Genomic DNA, 19,670 nt, shown 5'->3' on the forward strand with positions numbered 1-19,670 from the left:
TTCATTACACTAAGAACTGGAGATTTTAAAAATGTATAAGACTCAGTCCCTGGCCTGGGGAGGATCTAAGTGGAGTGAACTGTTTCCCCAAACAACATGTATATAATTGAGGAGATATTTATGCAGCTTTCTGACAGATGATCTAGATTACATTTTCCAGTGTGTGTGTGTGTGTGTGTGTATAATGCTGTATTTTTGTAAGTTTGATGTCTGTTGACTGGACTCTGAAGCAGGACCTGCAAGCCTTTGGAAGGCTCCCACCTGATTTGCCTGTCCCAACCCTGCTGCCTGATCTGGGTTCTGTCACTGACAATTCCTGCCCAGGTAGTGACTGATAACTGAATTGTTGCCCTTTCAGATGTTTGCATTTTTACAGAGATTACTTTGATCATAAAAGTTGCAAATGTGAGACTTCCCCAGTGGTCTAGTGGTTAAGACTCTGCACTCCCACTGCAGGGAACACATGTTTGATCCCTGATTGGGAAAATAAAATCTCACAGCTGTGTGGCGTGACCAAAAATTAAAAAATAATAAAAATATAAATAAAGATTTAAAAATGTTGGAGCTAGAACAGATCTTGAATACCATCTTGTTTAATGATCTTTAAAAAGCCATAAAGTCTTCAAGTGAAAGCATGTTTGGAAGTCATTGCACATTAAGTAAAAACAGGTCTGGTGAACTCGAGGTAGGAGATATGAAAACTTCTTACTCAACCTCCCCACCCCCTGCCACACATATTCTCAGCTTGAAAACCACTGCTTTAGTCTGTGCATAAGTTAGTGGAGTCTCTGAGTGAAGTCATCCTGTCAAGATCACACAGCAATGAAGTGGCAAGTCCAGGCTCTGTACTTTTCACAGTGAAGACCCTCACTCCACTAAAGATATGCCACTCTAAGGACTCCACCCACTGGAAGAGGAGTGCCTGCCTGAATCCTGCCTGGCTGGCAACATATCTGCCTTGAATGGAATAATTTGGGCTGAAAGCAGCTCAGAAATGTGGGACCTGATGTTTGGTGATGGCTCCAGGGCATCTAGGATGCATTCAGTCCTTGGCTGAGAGTCTGCAAATGGAAGACAGGTCAGCCAAGTGTGTTTCTCTCCTTTTTCTCAGGAGCAGCCAGCCGCCTGGTAAATTCCAGCTCTGAAGTGCTCACTTCAGCAGAGCTGCTTCTAATGGAACAAGACAGCTGGAGCTGTGGGACTGGGACCAGGCAGCTAATGGGTTTGAGCTCTGGTGGCTGCCTTCAATCTCATCTACCAATGCTCTTAGCCCCCACAAACCCCAAGCCAGCAAAAAGACAGACAGAGGAGAGGGTATCAACCCATCTGTCCCCACCACCGCCTCCCACCACCATCCAACCCAGGAAGAGGAAGGGTTTTGGAGAGGGGCTGCCAGGAGACAGTGACCCAGTCTACTCCTCTGGGGGCTCATTGCCTATAAGGTGGGGGCTGGAAACATCCAGGGCAGGGGCGGTCTGGGGGCTCCTGCCACACAAGACAGACAAGGTGGGGAAGGAAGAATGATAAGCTGGGATCCAGAAGCCCGGGTTCCAGCCCCAACATGTTAGATCTGGGAAGGTGCCTAACCTGCTGCATGGGCAGCTGCCATAGCCTCAGCTGTCTCTCTTCTCTTCCTTGTGCTGCTGCCTCATCCTTTAAGGGCTTTTTTCCTTTGCTGGAAACCTCATGGCTCCTCATGGCCTCTCAGATTAAATCCATTCACTTTCCCTGAGTAATCAAGCCTCAGCTTGGTTACAGCCCACCTCTCAATCTTATTTCCCACCCATCCACACAAATAGTTGGGTTTCTCTCCAGGTCTTTGTTGTCAAAACCTTTCACCCACTGGCTCATTCAAATACCATTCTTTTTTTAAAATTGTCAAGTCCCAGATCAAATGCTCCTTCCTTCAAGACATCTTCCCTAATCTCGCTTGTGATCTTTCTTTCCTAAATTATCCCAACCAGCTTTTTATCTCAATGTCCAGTTTCCTGAGGCAGTGCCTGCATCTTCTCTTTTGTATCCCAGTAGGACCTGTGAATGAATGAATAAATGAACCACTTTATGGCTCAGTTTCCTCAGCTGAAAAATAGGAAAACCTCATAGGGTTGTTGTGAGGATTAAAATAGTTAATTGGCTCTGAGCAAACTTTCCTTGGATGGTAGCACTGAGTAGCAAGAACAATAATTACTGTTCTGTGATCACTGCAGACTGGAGAAGGTGGAGCTGGTCCTACTGGAGATGGGAGTGGGAAGGGAAGATGGGTGAGGGTCTCCTGAGCCCCAGGTGATACTGTCTTCCTCCTTATTCCCATGATATTTCTTATTCATTTCAGGATTTGCAGACAAAGGTCAGTTAGGGAGTTCTCTAAAATATTTCTTTTTCGTGGGATGGATCTAACTTTCCATGAGATGCTCAGAATTCCTAGCACATAGCAGAATGTTGGTTCATAATAAACATTCAAAATCTGAATTAACTGGATTTTATTGGGATGATAGGAGCTGCAAATTATGGAACATCTACTGTGTACCAGGCATTGTGACAGGCATTTTACATTATCATCTCATCTAATCCTCCCAGTGACTCTGTAAATTAGGTATTACTATGTTCATTTTACAGACAAGGAGACAGAAGGTTAAGGAAGATAAATAAGGAGTAATGTTGACCTGGGATCCAGGACTGCTTTGAAGTCATGCAGCTAATAAGGGTAGACGGGGAGTCAATCCCAGGGCCGTGTGATTTCAAAGCAAGTTTTCTCCTCTACATCAGTGTTTCAGACCCCTGGACTGCCATTAGCATTATCTGATCAACTTAAAGAAATGCCAGCACCAATGACCCTCAGACCATTTCTTGGTGTGGGACTTTGGAATTAAATTTTTTTCCAAAGCTCCCAGGAGTACATTCAGCAATGAGAACCACGGTATTATACCAAAAGAGAAAAAAATGCTAAACATAAATTCTAAATAAATTCAGTTCAGTTCAGTTCAGTCGCTCAGTCGTGTCTGACTCTTTGCAACCCCATGAATCACAGCACGCCAGGCCTCCCTGTCCATCACCATCTCCCAGAGTTCACTCAAACTCACGTCCATCGAGTCGGTGATGCCATCCAGCCATCTCATCCTCTGTCGTCCCCTTCTCCTCCTGCCCCCAATCCCTCCCAGCATCAGAGTCTTTTCCAATGAGTCAACTCTTCGCATGAGGTGGCCAACGTACTGGAGTTTCAGCTTTAGCATCATTCCTTCCAAAGAAATCCCAGGGCTGATCTCCTTTAGAATGGACTGGTAGCCTTGTACAAAAAGGAGGGAGGAGAAGGAAGAGGAGGGAGAATTCTCTCATTGTATATGTGTTTTCATTTCTCACACAAATTAATTTTTAAAAATTCCTGGTGACTTTGATTTCAAAGCAAGGCCCTGAATGCTATCTTTTCTTTTTCGCATCCCTTACAGCATTTAATCCAGAACCTTTGCCCATCTCCTGCTCAATAAATATTTGTTTAGTGAATTGAAAAGATAGTAAATTTTGAAGGAATCTAACTCAGGCTCTGTTATATTTTATGTTTTATTGATCATTTCTCGTGTTTCAAAGGCCTTCAATAGAGAAGACAATCCTACCTTTGGTTCAGTTTGGGAGTTGCAGTCATTTCGGTTGGGCAATGTGACTCAGAATTCATATAGACCATGCAGAAGTCAGTGGGCCCTCCCTAAAGCCCCCAGGCATTCCCCGGGTGCTGCCGCTGGGCCCCTGAGCACATGCGCACTCAGCATCAGCTTTGTTTGCATTTACTCAGAAGTCTTCTTAGTGTTTGTGTGTGTTCTGACTCCTCACTGAGATTGTGACCATTTTTGAGGAGTGAGAGACAGATCTAGATTTTATATCTCCCTTCACAGTGTCTGGAATGTTGACCTGTACCCATGGTACAGAAATGCGGCTGACTGGATGACGGACTTATGTTTATTTAACTTTTCTTTGATGAATAGAAAACAGGTAGCAGTGGCTTGTCGGTCATCTCCATTAGAGCGCCAAGAGACGTGGAGCTGGTGGTGGTGAGGAGCTAATGTTAACTTGTGCTAAGCGGTGAGGAACGGCATCTCACAATGTTCCTTTTTTGAGCCATTCAGCTCTACCAATTCCCTACTGATCCCAGAGAGACAGCGGGGAGCGATCCTGCAAAGAGATCTTAGCTCCCTGCCCAGGAATTGAACCCGGTCACCTCAATGAAAACCAGGAATCCTAGCTAACCAGGGACTAGAGGCTAGAAGCAAAGTGGCCCTGGCTCTTTCCCCTGTTGAAAAGCAAGAATGTTTCATGGAGGCAAAAGCTGTAAAAATAGTTACAAAGTTTATTAGAGACACAGCCTAACGTGTATGGGAGAGCACACAGAAAAACAGTTTATTTAAGACAAAAGTAAGGAAGAAATACACACCCAGAAAGAAAGAGTATGAGCGTCCTCTCTAGTGAGGAGGAGCACAGGAAGTCTGAAGCTAGGCAGAAACACACACCCGGAGAGGAGTGTGGGCGTCCTGAATGAGGAGGAGAGCAGGAAAGAGGTGATTTAAATCACTTATGCAGGACTGTCCTTCTGGGTCTTTGATGCTCGGTCATGTCTGACTCTTTGCGACCCCCTGGACTGTAGCTAGCTAGGCTCCTCTGTTCAAGTGATTCTTCTAGCAAGAATACTGGAGTGAGGTGCCATTTCCTCCTCCAGGGGATCTTCCCGTCCCAGGGATTGAACCGATGTCTCTCCTGTCTCCTGCATTGGCAGGATGATTGTTTACCACTAGCGCCACCTGGGAAGCTTGTCTTTGTTTACACTGGCCAATTATCTTACTTTCTTCATATCTGACTGCTCCTAGGACACCCCCCCCGCCCCCCTCCCCACGCTCACCCCCCCCGCCCAGCCCCCCGCGCTCCTCCCCCCCGCCTAAGATGTGTTTGCAAGTTTTTGCTACGATGGATCCCATTGCAGAGGGCTGTTGGGTGCATGTTCACATTTTTATGGCATGGGGCCCATGGAGCCCCTCCCTTTTTGACCCCAAGGAGCCTTCCTGCACATGTGCAGACAGGGAAGTCTTCCTTGATCTCGAGAGTGAGCACCTTACCTCTCTACTTGAGCAGAGTTCAGCTGTTGCCATAACTTTGTCCTTGAAGCCTGGGTGAGAACAATGCTTGATTTCTACCCCCCTTGACAAACACCAGCTCTCCAGCCTGGAGGCCCATCTTTCTCCTACCGCACTACCGCTGGGTTGATGACAGGTACTGGAAAGTGCTGGTCTTTGGTGCTAAAGATTTTATATTTCCATGGAGGTTATTTTTTTCCTTATAGATAAGTTCAAAAGTATGATCAGGGGCTTTTAAGCTAATTTTTAGTGCTACTTCAATGATTTGGGCATTTGGCTTAGTGTCTTAAGTAGGTTCACTGAGATGACCACCACACATTATCTCCTCTTCCATTTTACTGCAAACATCTTAAGTGTGCATTTTGTTTACCTTTGGACTACAGAGCCTGGCTTGGTGCCTGACATAATGAGTGCTTGTGAATGTCTGTTGATTCACTAAACAAATGGATTTGCATATTTTGCTTGGTTCTCTCAGAGTCTCAGTCTTTTGCCTGAGGGCCATATCTCCTCTTGGAGCACTGCTGAATAGGCAAGAGGTAGTTAATAAAAAATTTAGAAATACACAGACTTGTCCTAAGTGTGCTGTTCAGTGCGGATTTCTAGCTCAAATAATACATGAGTAAAATGAGTTAAAGTTGAGAGCTCTGATGTAGATGTGTTGTGATTTTCAGTTTAGGTTTTGGCATTTAGAAATGACTTAGTTCCTCTATGTTATTCTTTTTCTCCCTTAAATTCACATCCTTCATAGGCAATTTTAGACACTGTACTTGGAAACTACTTCTTGAAATAGAACCTACTTTTTTTCCTCAAGGAAGGCCTTGTTAGTTTCTGCCTTGGGGTTTGGGTTTACTCTGGTTCTGTGTTTTATTGTATCTTTATTATTATTTGTTTTTTTTATGAAGCTAAATGTGGTCAACAGTGTCAGCATTTCAGAGGACATCAAGCCCTTACCAGGGCTTCCTGGCATTGGAAACATGAACTACCCATCCACCAGCCCGGGATCTCTGGTTAAGCACATCTGTGCCATCTGTGGGGACAGATCCTCAGGTATGTACAGAGGCAGACACCCCTCCCCAGTGCCCCATGCAATGGGGATCCCAGAGAAGACACCTGTTCTACTTCCCACTGGGCTCCTTTGTACCCAATAAGAAAAAAAGGAGTCCTTTAGGATGATCCAAGCTGGGTCCCAGACTGTAAACTTCTGTCACCACAGTCCTGATGAATTTAAAGCATGATTTCACTTTAGGCTGTTAGATTTATAGGAAACATTTCAGGAAGCTTCTTTGGAGTTACTGTGTTGCATGTGTATCTGGGATAAAGAAATGGTTGTGATGAGCAAGTATTTCAATCTAGAGTCTCTCTAATTTAAAAAAATTATTTTTATAATTCTAAAAATAATATCTTAATGTACGAAATATGGGAGAACTAGAAAGTTATCAGTGAAAACTAAAAAAGTTATCTATAATGTTCCCAACAAAGAGAAATCCTTTGATATTTTAGCAAATTTCCTTCTACAACCTTCTAGGCTTTTAACATGTTTCCCTGGGTGGGAATTATTGTTTTCCCTGATTTCATTCTCTTTATTTTCTTCCACTTTTGCCCAAATTATTTCTTTCATGACTTCTTTCCCTACCTCTCCAAAATTCTTGCCCCTCTATTCCCCATCTCAACAATTTTGATGATAATTGAATCTCTGATTTGATGAAAGAGAAGATGAGGAAGATTTCTATGATGGCTGACAATATTTTCTCTGCTTTTTATTGCCACTAAAGTCACTGCAAAATGTCACTCCACTGAAAGTTCCCAGTGGCTGGAACTTAGCTACATGGCGAGTGTTTGCTTGTTCTCAAACAGTTGTTCCCAAATTGTGCAGATTTGGCATTGCCATAGCAACAGAATTCCAGCCACACCCTGATAGAGAGTTTTTTTCTGCTATGGTTTAATTGAAGTTGGGCAGTTCATTCATATATGGGAGAACCATGGAGATGATAAGTTGGTCCCATGTTTCTTAATGACAAATACTTCAGAGCTGAGAGCACTATTTGCTATTCTGTGAGTTCGGTATGCTTCATCAAGCAGGCTGTCTCCAGCCACCATTGCACCTTAAAGTGGCTTCCTCTGAAATATAAGCTCCTGGGATCCAGATATTAACATTGGTTAGCTCTCAGGGACTTCAGCTCACCAGATTAGAAAGTCATATCAGCTCTATAGCTAAACTGCATCTCATGTCACACTCAAGAATCAGACATAAATTTGTTTTGCATAATTTGTCTCATCATATTGTTCAAGTCTCACAATTTCAACCAATTGAGCACAGCTGCCTGGTGTGTAGTATTGGGAAGACGTCTACCTAGAAAGACTCCTTTTTAAAAATATTTATTTCTTTGGTTGTGCGGGGCCTTAATTGGGCACGTGGGATCCTTTTAGTTGTGGTATGCAGTATCTTTTTTAGTTCCAGCGTGTGCGATCTAGCTCCCTGACCAGATATTGAACCCGAGCCCCTTGCTTTCGGAGTAGAGTCGTAGGCCACTGGACCATCCAGGAAGTCAGTGGTGACTGATTCTTGATGCCTGTGTGGTCCTGTATGAGGTGGCTCTCCTGACACAAATTAGCCGTCCTTGGCTGGGGTCACGGAAAACTGGATGTGTGGAACAGGTAATAAGGGCAATGAAAGAGGTAACAGATTATCCTGGATCAAGTAAAACCACCTTCCATCAGATCTTTACATCACATCTCAAGACTACACGTCATGTTATGCCGTAAAGATCGTATAACAGTTTATTCCTCTGATAGGCAATAATATTTGAAAAATTTATAAGTTAGTTTCTTGTACGTAGTTTATGATAAAGGATAATAGTTCGAAGTGAGATTCTTAAGTCCTTGGACTTCAGTTATGGAGAAATACGAGTGAAACTGAGGTTGTTTCCCTGCTAGATAATAAACAACAATCCTAGATATTTTAATTTTTTTTATGTACACTAATGTCTTGAATGAACGCAGAACATTTTGCTTAACTAAAAATAAGAATTTCCCTGTTAAATAAATGGAAGCGAAGTCTTAGGTTAGGACTTTTTAAATAACATTCTCTGGAATTAGTGATTCCAGAGAATTGCTTCTAGAGGGTAGACACAGGAAAGGGCATATTTACTCTGGGCTTGGTTTGGTTCCTGTCATCGAGCTTGCATTCTCCACTACTTCTTTGCTTTTGTTCCCATCGCCAAGGTGATGTGCTAGTTTTTCTGGAGAGAGCCAAGAGATTCTTTTGAATGAAAGATCCAGATAAACACAAGAACTACTTATGGAATGTCCTTCTCTTTGGCCAGGAAAGCACTACGGTGTGTACAGTTGTGAAGGCTGCAAAGGGTTCTTCAAGAGAACCATAAGGAAAGACCTCATCTACACTTGTCGGGATAACAAAGACTGCCTCATTGACAAGCGCCAGCGCAACCGCTGTCAGTACTGCCGCTATCAGAAGTGCCTGGTCATGGGCATGAAGAGGGAAGGTAAGGCTTCCTGCTACCCTGCTCTCTACTCAGGGGAGAGAGCAGTTTGCACATACATAATGGAAGCAAGTGCAGGACATCGGAAAGAGTCCTGCTAGGCTGGACTATGTGAACAAGTTTGAGGCAGAGGAGGGAATGACTTTGGGTGCCATGATTTCGCAAGTGCTGCAATTGAATGCCTCCTGCCCTGGTAAGTGTGTATCCTTAAGCAAAGCGAGCAGGAACATCTTCCTTCACCATTCTCACCTGTCCTGGACCTCAGAAGATGGTCCAAATGGGACCCACTCTCTTCCTCTTCCAATATCCAGGCAGTGTTAGAGCTGAGGTCTCAGGGTGCTGGCCCACCATGGAGCATCAGACTGACCTTCTGGGCAGAGCTGACTCTCCCCTCTAATCCTCACCCTGGGGAAGCCTGCTGGTTTGATTAATCTCTCTGGGCTTTTATAACCTTGGTCTGCTATAAATCCTCTGAGATTGGTGTATTCCAAAGTCTTTGGGGATTATTGGCATTACCAATAATCAGACAGCCTTCTCATTCAGAGAGATCGTCATTGTGTACTTTTAAAATGTTTCAAATTTACAGGGTAGGTTAGCTGGGTTGTCGTAGGGAAAAAAATCTGAACATGCTTTCTGTTTATTTACAAGATCAAAAAGTCTTTCCATTAAGTAACACAAATAAATCAAATCAACAAGTTAATTAGCTACTGAACTCAAGAGGTACAGGGTGTAAATGGTAAATCTTAATAGATTCAAGAGTCAAGAGCCTCTCAGAAATGGAAACAAGGCATGTTTTTGTCTCTCCCAAGTGACTCTCTATTCTTAAAAAACTTCTCTTCTATGGGGAGGGGGGAGGCTGGCTAAAAGATCCAGTGAAAAAAGGGTTTGGACCCCTTATAGGAAAGAATCCTACCAGCAAGGAAAAAATGGCACTCTTACAATGTTTGGGATGGAGGTGGCCCTTAAGAATAACTTAATAACCCTAACCATTCTGAAAGTGAAAGTGTTAGTCACTGACTTGTATCCAACTCTTGGTGACCCTATGGACTGTAGCCCACCAGGCTCTTCTGTCCATGAAATTCTCCAGGCAAGAATACTGGTGTGGGTAGCCATTCCCTTCTCCAGGGGATCTTCCCAACACAGGGATTGGACCTGGGTCTGCTGCACTGAAGGCAGCTTCTTTACCTAACCATTCTGTAGCTGAGGAAATAGACTTGGATTGATGGAGTGAGTTTCCCAAGGTCCCAAGGACAGGTGATAAACAGAGACTGGAACTTCTTACTTCCAGGTCAGAGCTCATCTCACATCTCTTCTCCTACCAGGGCAAGAAGGCACTATGGAACGAAGGAGGGAATCTCACTCTGATATCTGTCAAGAATCTCAAATTGACAGATCCACACCTGCCCTCTCAGCCTGTTCATCATGTGGTTCTCCCCATTTTAGGAAATAGCCATTTTTCAGCTACTCAGATCAAAAGCCATTGAACACCTCTTTTTTTTTTTTTCATGCACCACATCCAATGGGTGAGGAAATCTTGTCTCTTTCTCAAAATATGTTAAGAACCTTTCCGTGTCTCACCATTTTTACTGTTATTGCCAAGCCACTGTTTTTTGTTTGTTTGTTTGTTTGTTTTGTAATAATACAAATAGCCTCCTAAGAAGTTTGCCTGCTTCCATCTTCATCTTCCTTCAGTCTCTCCTTATCAAAGCAACCAGAGCGAGTCTTTGAACAAGTGGATCAGGTGAAGCCTTTCTTTCGCCAAAACGCTCTAGTGCCTTCACTTCTTACTTAGAAAAAAGGCAGAATCCTGGTTATGACGTCAAGTCTGTACATGGTCTGGCTACCCACTGTCTTTCTGCTCCAGCCTCAGGGCTTTACACTTACTATTCTGTCTGCTCAGACTGCCCTCTCCCAGGTGTCTTTTTGGCTCACTTCTCCTTCATATCTTTACTTGTCAACTTCTTAAAGTTTTGCCTGACTACAATGACTCAAATCACATCAACCACCCCTAATACTTCCCAGTTTATTTCCTACAGCATTTATTACTATCTGACAGGAATACACAGAAGAACTGTACAAAAAAGATCTTCACAACCAAGATAATCACAATGGTGTGATCACTCACCTAGAGCCAGACACCCTGGAATATGAAGTCAAGTGGGCCTTAGAAAGCATCACTATGAACAAAGCTAGTGGAGGTGATGGAATTCCAGTTGAGCTAGTTCAAATCCTGAAAGATGATGCTGTGAAAGTGCTGCACTCAATATGCCAGCAAATTTGGAAAACTCAGCAGTGGCCACAGGACTGGAAAATGTCCGTTTTCACTCCAATCCCAAAGAAAGGCAATGCCAAAGAATGCTCAAACTACAGCACAATTGCACTCATCTCACACACTAGTAAAGTAATGCTCAAAATTCTCCAAGCCAGGCTTCAGCAATACGTGAACTGTGAACTTCCAGATGTTCAAGCTAGTTTTAGAAAAGGCAGAGGAACCAGAGATGAAATTGCCAACATCCGCTGGATCATGGAAAAAGCAAGAGAGTTCCAGAAAAAAACATCTATTTCTGCTTTATTGACTATGCCAAAGCCTTTGACTGTGTGGATCACAATAAGCTGTGGAAAATTCTGAAAGGGATGGGAATACCAGACCACCTGACCTGCCTCTTGAGAAACCTATATGCAGGTCAGGAAGCAACAGTTAGAAATGGACATGGAACAACAGACTGGTTCCAAATAGGAAAAGGATTATGTCAAGGCTGTATATTGTCACCCTGCTTATTTAACTTATATGCAGAGTACATCATGAGAAACGCTGGACTGGAAGAAGCACAAGCTAGAATCAAGATTTCCGGGAGAAATATCAATAACCTCAGATATGCAGATGACACCACCCTTATGGCAGAAAGTGAAAAGGAACTAAAAAGCCTCTTGATGAAAGTGAAAGTGGAGAGTGAAAAAGTTGGCTTAAAGCTCAACATTCAGAAAACGAAGATCATGGCATCTGGTCCCATCACTTTATGGGAAACAGATAGGTAAACAGTGAAAACAGTGTCAGACTTTATTTTTTGGGGCTCCAAAATCACTGCAGATGGTGACTGCAGCCATGAAATTAAAAGACGCTTACTCCTTGGAAGAAAAGTTATGACCAACCTAGATAGCATATTGAAAAGCAGAAAAAAAAAAAAAAAGAAAGAAAGAAAAGCAGAGACATTACTTTGCCAACAAAGGTCCGTCTAGTCAAGGCTATGGTTTTTCCTGTGGTCATGTATGGATGTGAGAGTTGGACTGTGAAGAAAGCCGAGCACCAAAGAATTGATGCTTTTGAACTGTGGTGTTGGAGAAAACTCTTGAGAGTCCCTTGGACTGCAAGGAGATCCCACCAGTCCATTCTAAAGGAGATCAGCCCTGGGATTTCTTTGGAAGGAATGATGCTAAAGCTGAAACTCCAGTACTTTGGCCACCTCATGCAAAGAGTTGATTCATTGGAAAAGACTCTGATGCTGGGAGGCATTGGGGGCAGAAGAAGGGGATGACAGATGATAAGATGGCTGGATGGCATCACTGACTTGATGGACGTGAGTCTGAGTGAACTCCGGGAGTTTTTGATGGACAGGGAGGCCTGGTGTGCTGCGATTCATGGGGTCACAAAGAGTTGGACACGACTGAGTGACTGAACTGAACTGAACCGATCACATATTTAAATTTTGTCTACTACCTGTCTCCAAAAAGGCAGGGGTATTTTTCCTGCCTCCCTACCCCCCACTGCTGTATCATCAGTGACTAGCACATAGTAGATATTTAGGTAATATTTGTTGAGAGAATCAATGAGTGGTTTAAACCAAATATTGGAGTCAGATGTTTTAGTAATTCAGATGCTTCTGTATGATTCATTTGCTCATTCATTCATTCATCATGTATTAACTGGGTGTCTACTTTATGTTTGTGTCATATTTGCTGTAGAGGGGTCAACAGTTTTCTAGACTGGAACATGTGATGTGAAAAATCAGATGGTAGAGACTGTCTTCTCTTCACCAGCATAGAATTGATACTCACTTTTTGTAGCTCCCACCACTGTGATAGTCAAAACGTTAAATTAATGACCCCAAGGTGTGTCTCGCATAAGCGTAGAGTGTGATTGCTACTGACTGAGAATCACCTATATTCGATTCTATTGCTTCACAGTCTAATTCTGTCTCTCAAAACTCAACCTAAATATTTCCGGCTCAATTAGGGTCAGAGTGGTTCACGGAGAAAACGATGGGAAATGTGATTCATTTTTTTAAAAAAGTAAGTCAAACAAGGACGTGTGGATTATAACAGCCTGGGCTGTCATTTTTCTACAAAAATTATTTATTTTAATTGGAGGATATTTACTTTCCAATATTTTGATGGTTTTTGCCATACATCAGCATGAATTGGCCATATGTATACATGTGTCCTCCCGATCCTGAACCCTCCTCCCACCTCCTCCCCCCCCCCGCCCCGCCTCCACCCTACCCCTCTATGTTATCCCAGAGCACTGACTTTGGATGCCCTGTTTCATGCATCAAACTTGCACTGATCATCTGTTTTTCGCATGGTTTCAATGCTATTCTCTCAACACATTCCACGCTCTTCCCCCACTGAGTCCAAAAGTCTGTTCTTTATGTCTGTGTCTCCTTTGCTGCCCTGCATACAGGATCGTTGGTACCATCTTTCTAGATTCCATATATGTGTGTTAATATATGGTATTTGTCCTTTTCTTTCTGACTTACTCCGTATAATAGGCTCTAGATTCTTTTAAACCTAGTATTCTGATTCATTATCAGAAAGCTGGGTCCAGTTTTGGTTCCTGAATTAAAAAAAAAATAATGTGGGTCTTTAGTTTCTTTAGGTAGATATATTCCTAAGTATTTTATTCTTTCCATTGCAATGGTGAGTGGAATTGTTTTCTTAATTTCTCTTTCTGTTTTCTCATTATTAGTGTATAGGAATGCAAGGGATTTCTGTGTGTTGATTTTATATCCTGCAACTTTACTATAGTCATTGATTAGTTCTAGTAATTTTCTGGTGGAGTCTTTAGGGTTTTCTATGTAGAGGAGGCAACCAGAAGGGAAAGAGACACGTGTACCCCAATGTTCATCGCAGCACTGTTTATAATAGCCAAGACATGGAAGCAACCTAGATGTCCATCAGCAGATGAATGGATAAGAAAGCAGTGGTACATATACACAATGGAGTATTACTCAGCCATTAAAAAGAAAACATTTGAATCAGTTCTAATGAGGTGGATGAAACTGGAGCCTATTATACAGAGTGAAGTAAGCCAGAAGGAAAAACACCAATACAGTATAGTAACGCATATATATGGAATTTAGAAAGATGGTAACAATAACCCTATGTAATAGACAGCAAAAGAGACACTGATGTATAGAACAGTCTTATGGACTCTGTGGGAGAGGGAGAGGGAGAGGGTGGGAAGATTTGGGAGAATGGCATTGAAACATGTGAAATATCATGTATGAAACGAGATGCCAGTCCAGGTTCGATGCACGATACTGGATGCTTGGGGCTAGTGCACTGGGACGACCCAGAGGGATGGTATGGGGAGGGAGGAGGGAGGAGGGTTCAGGATGGGGAACACATGTATACTTGTAGTGGATTCATTTTGATATTTGGCAAAACTAATACAATTATGTAAAGTTTAAAAATAAAATAAAATTAAAAAAAAATAATGTGGTGAAACAAGAGTGATGATAAGCTGAATCATTAACAATTAGGAGTGGAAAAGGGCTGTTCGGGAAATTCATACTATTTACCCTGACAAAGAGAAGGTGAAGAAATGAATCAATTCCTTATCTCACTATATGAAATGTCACTTTAAAAAAGTGACTGGACAGCTTTCCCTTTGCCACTATAATTTCTGGTCTTTATTTGCAAAATTTAGGGCTTAGTTCATACACCTTCTTGTGGACAAGAATAATGAAATTCTGGAGCAGATAACTGAGTGATACTATGGAATTTATATTACTAGAGAGTTGGACAGATAGAAAGAGATAAAACTGGGGTGGGCTCAGAACTCACCTGTCTGGGATCAGGGTACATATTGGGGTGAAGCTGAAATGGACATTTGCTGTTGTCTGATGTAACACATTTATTTTCTGAAAGAAGAAGAAGTTCTGAGAGTCTAGAGTCTTGCCTAAGCTTACATAGCAAGCTAATGTCAGAGCTGCTATAGGATTAAGACCCTCTGGCATCCAGGCCACCAAACAATCCTCAGAGTTCTGGGGTAGTCTGTTTCCACAATTTTGGGTCATATAATGTGGTTTGGGTAGTAAGATAATGGATTATTTTGAGGCAATTTAGGCAGCATTTGATATCCCTGTGGATTTATTAATCCAACCAGCCTACAGCCTTGGAGGTAGTAAAGAGGGGTTAGAGGTAGGCTCAGCCAGCCAGCCTCGGTCTACCTACAATGCTGACTTCATCATTTTCTAGCTCTGTGACCTTAGGCAGGTCACCTAACTTCTCTGTGGTTGATAGCTCTTCAGAGGGTTAAATGACATATAATCTATGAAAAATGTTGAGCACAATTCTAACACAGAGAAAGAGCTTGAGAAATTTTGGCTATTTTAGTACATCCCAATAGATATATGTTGGACTAAAGAATAATCCTGTTTTAGATCCCTCTGTCCTCTAAATGTAGCCTGATGTATGGAGTAGCAGTAGCTCAAAATGTCTGTCCACAGAGAATTTCCTCCAACCAGAGATACTGGACTCCTACTGACGACAGGAAGATTCATGGCACACACACAAAAAGAAGTGACTAGAAAAGGATCACTCAATTAATGACAGAATTGGGATTAGGATCTAATTCCCTGAAGCCAAGGTTATTTTCTGTGAAGCTTGAAAGTTATTTTCCTTGAGTGTTACAAATCTATAGAAGAAATCAATTGAGGATCACAAAAGGAACTTATATTGCTTTCCCATCTTTTCAAATTAAGACAAATAGAAGCCCATTAACCTATCTTAAAAAATTAATACAAGAAGCATTCAACTTTAACCAGCAAATCCAACTGAATATAAAAACACATATGAGAGTTTCTGTATGTTGTCAGTGAATGAGGGCTCACAGAATGGACAGAAAGAAAGGATGAGGGGAAAAGAGAAACAAGGAGAGAGAGGATGAGGTCTAAAGAGGGGATGGAGAGAGGACCAGAGCAGAGTCCAAGAGTGTAAAAAGAAACCAAGGGGAGGAAAAATGCTACTTTTTTAACTTTTAAATTATTACTTCATTTAATCTACAGAAAACAATCTAGGTTAAGTACTACAAGCCCCACCTTACATATAGCGAGGCTGAGGCTTTGTAGGCTGAGTAGCATGTCTGATGCTACTAGCTAGGAAATGGTCAGGCCCATTCTGAAAAAGATTTGACTCCAAGTACATGATTTTTTGCTCTTCTGCTATTTTCTCATCTTTGTTCTCTTTCTCTCCTGTTTCTTCTTTTTCTTAATCCCTTGCTTTAATCTCTTTTCTTCCTTTACTCCTTCCTTCCTACCCTCATTCCCTGTCAACCCCTGAGTAGTATTCTCATCTTGAGGCTTCTTGGTGCGTCTCTATTTGAGACTGTGATGTATCAGCTGTGTCTGTGAGGCAGACCCTTTTCTGACCTACTTTGACAGATCGATAATATCCCTTGCGTGACAAACTAAATGTCCAGCATCCAGTCCCAGTTCATTCTGCAGTCTCTGCAGCTCCCTCTGCCCTCAGAGAGTAGGAGGTGCCTGGGAAAGTGCATGATGGGGAGGGAAGGAGAGGGGATGAGACATAGAAGTCTCTGATGCAGTAGTTATCACTGAGGTCCCGCTTAGCCACTGTTTAGAGTATACTTTTCTTGATTCTTGGGATTTAAAAAGATGTGTGCTAATATTGAATTCTGTTTATTGCTACTAGGAATAAGATGAAAACTAAAGCTTTTGGGAGAATTGAAACTAACCTCACAGAGACTGTCCTCCCAATGAAGAGGACAGAATTGGGGAAGGGGTCTGGCTGACATTCTCATGCACAGACCCAGTAGGTTCTAGATGAAAACCCTAAGTTTTGGCAATCTGAGAAAATTCCAGCCTCCCCCTCTGCCTGTGTACCCTTCCTCACCCCCTAAATCATCTACTGATTCTGAAATGTCATCTAGGTGACATTCCTCCAGCCTCCTGCTTACTAAATGCCCGCGTGGCTCCCTAAAGATCTTCCCTGACAAGTCAGATCAGGTGATGTTGTGTTCAGGCTGGTGCACTAGGGGCAGACCTAATGGGACGTGAATGCCAAGGATGATGCACAGGATCTGACAGAGGGAGTTTTTAGAGTAATGTGCTTGTTACTTAACTATTGCGTGCTCATAGTTTATTAGAGGTAGCCGGTGGAGAAAGGACATGGCATACAGCATGCAAGGAGATGGTGGTTCATTTAAAGAAAGGGCAGAATTGGAGGTAATTAAAGCTTAAAGTGCATACTTCTTAGAGAGGTCACCATTATGAACTGGAAAACATATGGACTGAAAAATCCACACTTCTGCACAGGCATAAGCAAACACTCTGCTTTCTTGGTTTCATCTGTTAAAAGGACAATGTCCTGATTCACTGCCATGATGGTGCCCATTTTATAGATGAGGAAATGGAGGCTTAGGGAGGTAACTAAATTTCCCACTGTTGTCCTGGGCACATGGTAACACCTGCACTTCCTTGTCCCTGCCAGCTGTGCAGGAAGAAAGGCAGAGAAGCCGGGAGCGGGCTGAAAGTGAGGCAGAGTGTGCCAACAGTGGCCATGAAGATATGCCCGTGGAGAGGATTCTGGAAGCTGAACTTGCTGTTGAACCAAAGACAGAATCCTATGGTGACATGAACACGGAGAATTCGGTAGGTGGTCTTAGATCTCCATCCAGCTGCCATATCTTAGATGGGGCCAGACATGGGCAAGGGACGTGTTTGAGTCTTCGAATCTGTCCCTTCAGATTACTTTGTTCCTTTTTTAGACTAATGACCCTGTCACCAATATATGCCACGCTGCTGATAAGCAGCTTTTTACTCTCGTTGAATGGGCCAAGCGTATTCCCCACTTTTCTGACCTCACCTTGGAGGACCAAGTCATTCTGCTCCGGGCAGGTAAGTGATACCAAAGATCCTTTCTTCTTGGGACAAGCACTTGGGTTGCCATTTTGCTCCTGGGGTCCTAAAACAAGTGACCTGGTGGAGTTGAACCCATCCAAGCTGGTGCATCTTGTTGAGACAGGATAATACTATGTGAGATTGTTCTTTTTTATATTACTTACAATCTCTTAAATTTAGATGGCCCTCTCCCAAACTTTTCATTCCCAAACAAAACAGTTTGTTAATGGAGGAATAAGACTTTTTCTTTTTTGATATTAAAAAATTTTTTACACAGTGAAATTCGTATTAGTTTCTACATGCATTTTATTATCAGAGAAAAATAACTTTTAAACACACACATAAAAATTCAAAAAGAGGAAAGTTAGTAAGAAGCAGAGACTTTTCTGTCTATTGGGTTTCTTAAACTGCTTCCTAGAATCCTTATAGTAACCAGGAAAGAACTATTTTTCCATGCAAATTGTACATAGCCTTTATAATTTGCATTTAATTTTCGAAGAGAGTTAAATAGTTTTTACTGAAGACAGTCCGAAGCTCTGCCTCATTATTATTATGAAATTGGAAAATAGAGATATTCCCATTTCACAGATGAACTGAGGGAAGCCAAAGATTTTTGCTCAGACTGGTACTAGATGGATTCCAGGGTCCCTTCCTATTTTAATATTCTATGTGCTGTAATCTCTCTCACCTCCCATTTCTGGGACACTGCAGTTGACATATGCCAAAGCTCCTCTTTGTCACGGAGCCAACAGAGAAATTTCATGAAGATTGGCTGAGCCTTGGAAGCCAGCGCACTCATTTCATTCCTATCAAATAATGAGTGTTCCCTGAGTGTCGATGGAAAGCTTCATGCCATGCTGGGTGATACTAGACAACGCCAAAGAAATAAAACTGGGTTGTCAGGTCCTGGGGGCAGAGACTGCAAGGTATGCTTGCTTTATCCACCACGGCAGCTAACATAGTGACTATTACCCATTAAGTGTTCAATCCATATCTGTTGATGGACTGGGGGATAAAGAGTCCTTGTTCTCAAGCTACCATTCTAGGCAGCATGGGGGAAACTGGGGGATGGGCATAGCCCCAAGTCAGGACACCCCAGTCTTATGGTTTGTTTCTTCACTAATTAGCAGTATTGTCTGGAACTGGATTTCTGATTCTACTTTTATTCCAAAGGATAATAATACATGCCTTGGGTGACTGTCCATGAAGCGAGAGTGCGGTCAGGTTTCCCTCAAGGCCACCTCTTTATCCTTGCAGGGTGGAATGAGCTGCTGATCGCCTCCTTTTCCCATCGCTCGGTTTCTGTGCAGGATGGCATCCTTCTGGCCACGGGATTACACGTCCACCGAAGCAGTGCCCACAGCGCTGGGGTTGGCTCCATCTTTGACAGGTGTTTCTCTTCTGCTTCCAGCATGTGTGTGTGTGTGTGTGTGTGCATCTGTGTGTTTAGAATGGATAGCTCAAGCAGCTGTACATATATGGTTGGAAGCAGAGACCATTAAGCACATGAAAGCATAAACCTGGGGAATGAGAAAGTGATTAAAAGAAATGTTGATTCGAGGAGACAGAGCTGGTCAGAGGCCAACAGAGTTACTGGCAGATGAAAACCCGTGGGTTTCCAAGGAAGAGACGGTGTTACTAACATTACCTAGTAAGACTGGGCTTCCTTCATGGCTCAGTCGGTAAAGAATCTGCCTGCAATGCAGGAGATCTGAGTTCTATTCCTGGCTCAGGAAGATCCCCTGGAGAAGGAAATGGCAACCCACTCCAGTAGTCTTGCCTGGAGAATCCCATGGACACAGGAGCCTGGCGGGCTACCATCTCTGGAGTTGGACATGACTGAATGATTAGGGGTGGGGAGTTTGAACTGCTTATCTTAGAGGGCTGGGACAGGAATGAAGGCTTAGAATCTGACT

General features: G+C 42.8%; 1 protein-coding gene across 2 annotated transcripts in view; it reads left to right on the top strand.

The window, feature by feature from the left end:
* RXRG (retinoid X receptor gamma) overlaps nt 1-19,670 on the top strand; it is a 60,103-nt gene that overhangs the window by 32,349 nt on the left and 8,084 nt on the right. For both annotated transcript variants that reach the window (XM_019986703.2, XM_019986711.2), the window contains 5 exons: nt 6,017-6,161; nt 8,438-8,617; nt 17,345-17,505; nt 17,622-17,751; nt 19,012-19,144. In XM_019986703.2, coding sequence (XP_019842262.1) covers nt 6,017-6,161; nt 8,438-8,617; nt 17,345-17,505; nt 17,622-17,751; nt 19,012-19,144 — 749 coding nt within the window. The remainder of the gene's footprint in view (nt 1-6,016; nt 6,162-8,437; nt 8,618-17,344; nt 17,506-17,621; nt 17,752-19,011; nt 19,145-19,670) is intronic.

This window comes from Bos indicus, chromosome 3 (assembly GCF_029378745.1).
Source record: "Bos indicus isolate NIAB-ARS_2022 breed Sahiwal x Tharparkar chromosome 3, NIAB-ARS_B.indTharparkar_mat_pri_1.0, whole genome shotgun sequence".
Taxonomy (NCBI): Eukaryota; Metazoa; Chordata; class Mammalia; order Artiodactyla; family Bovidae; genus Bos; species Bos indicus.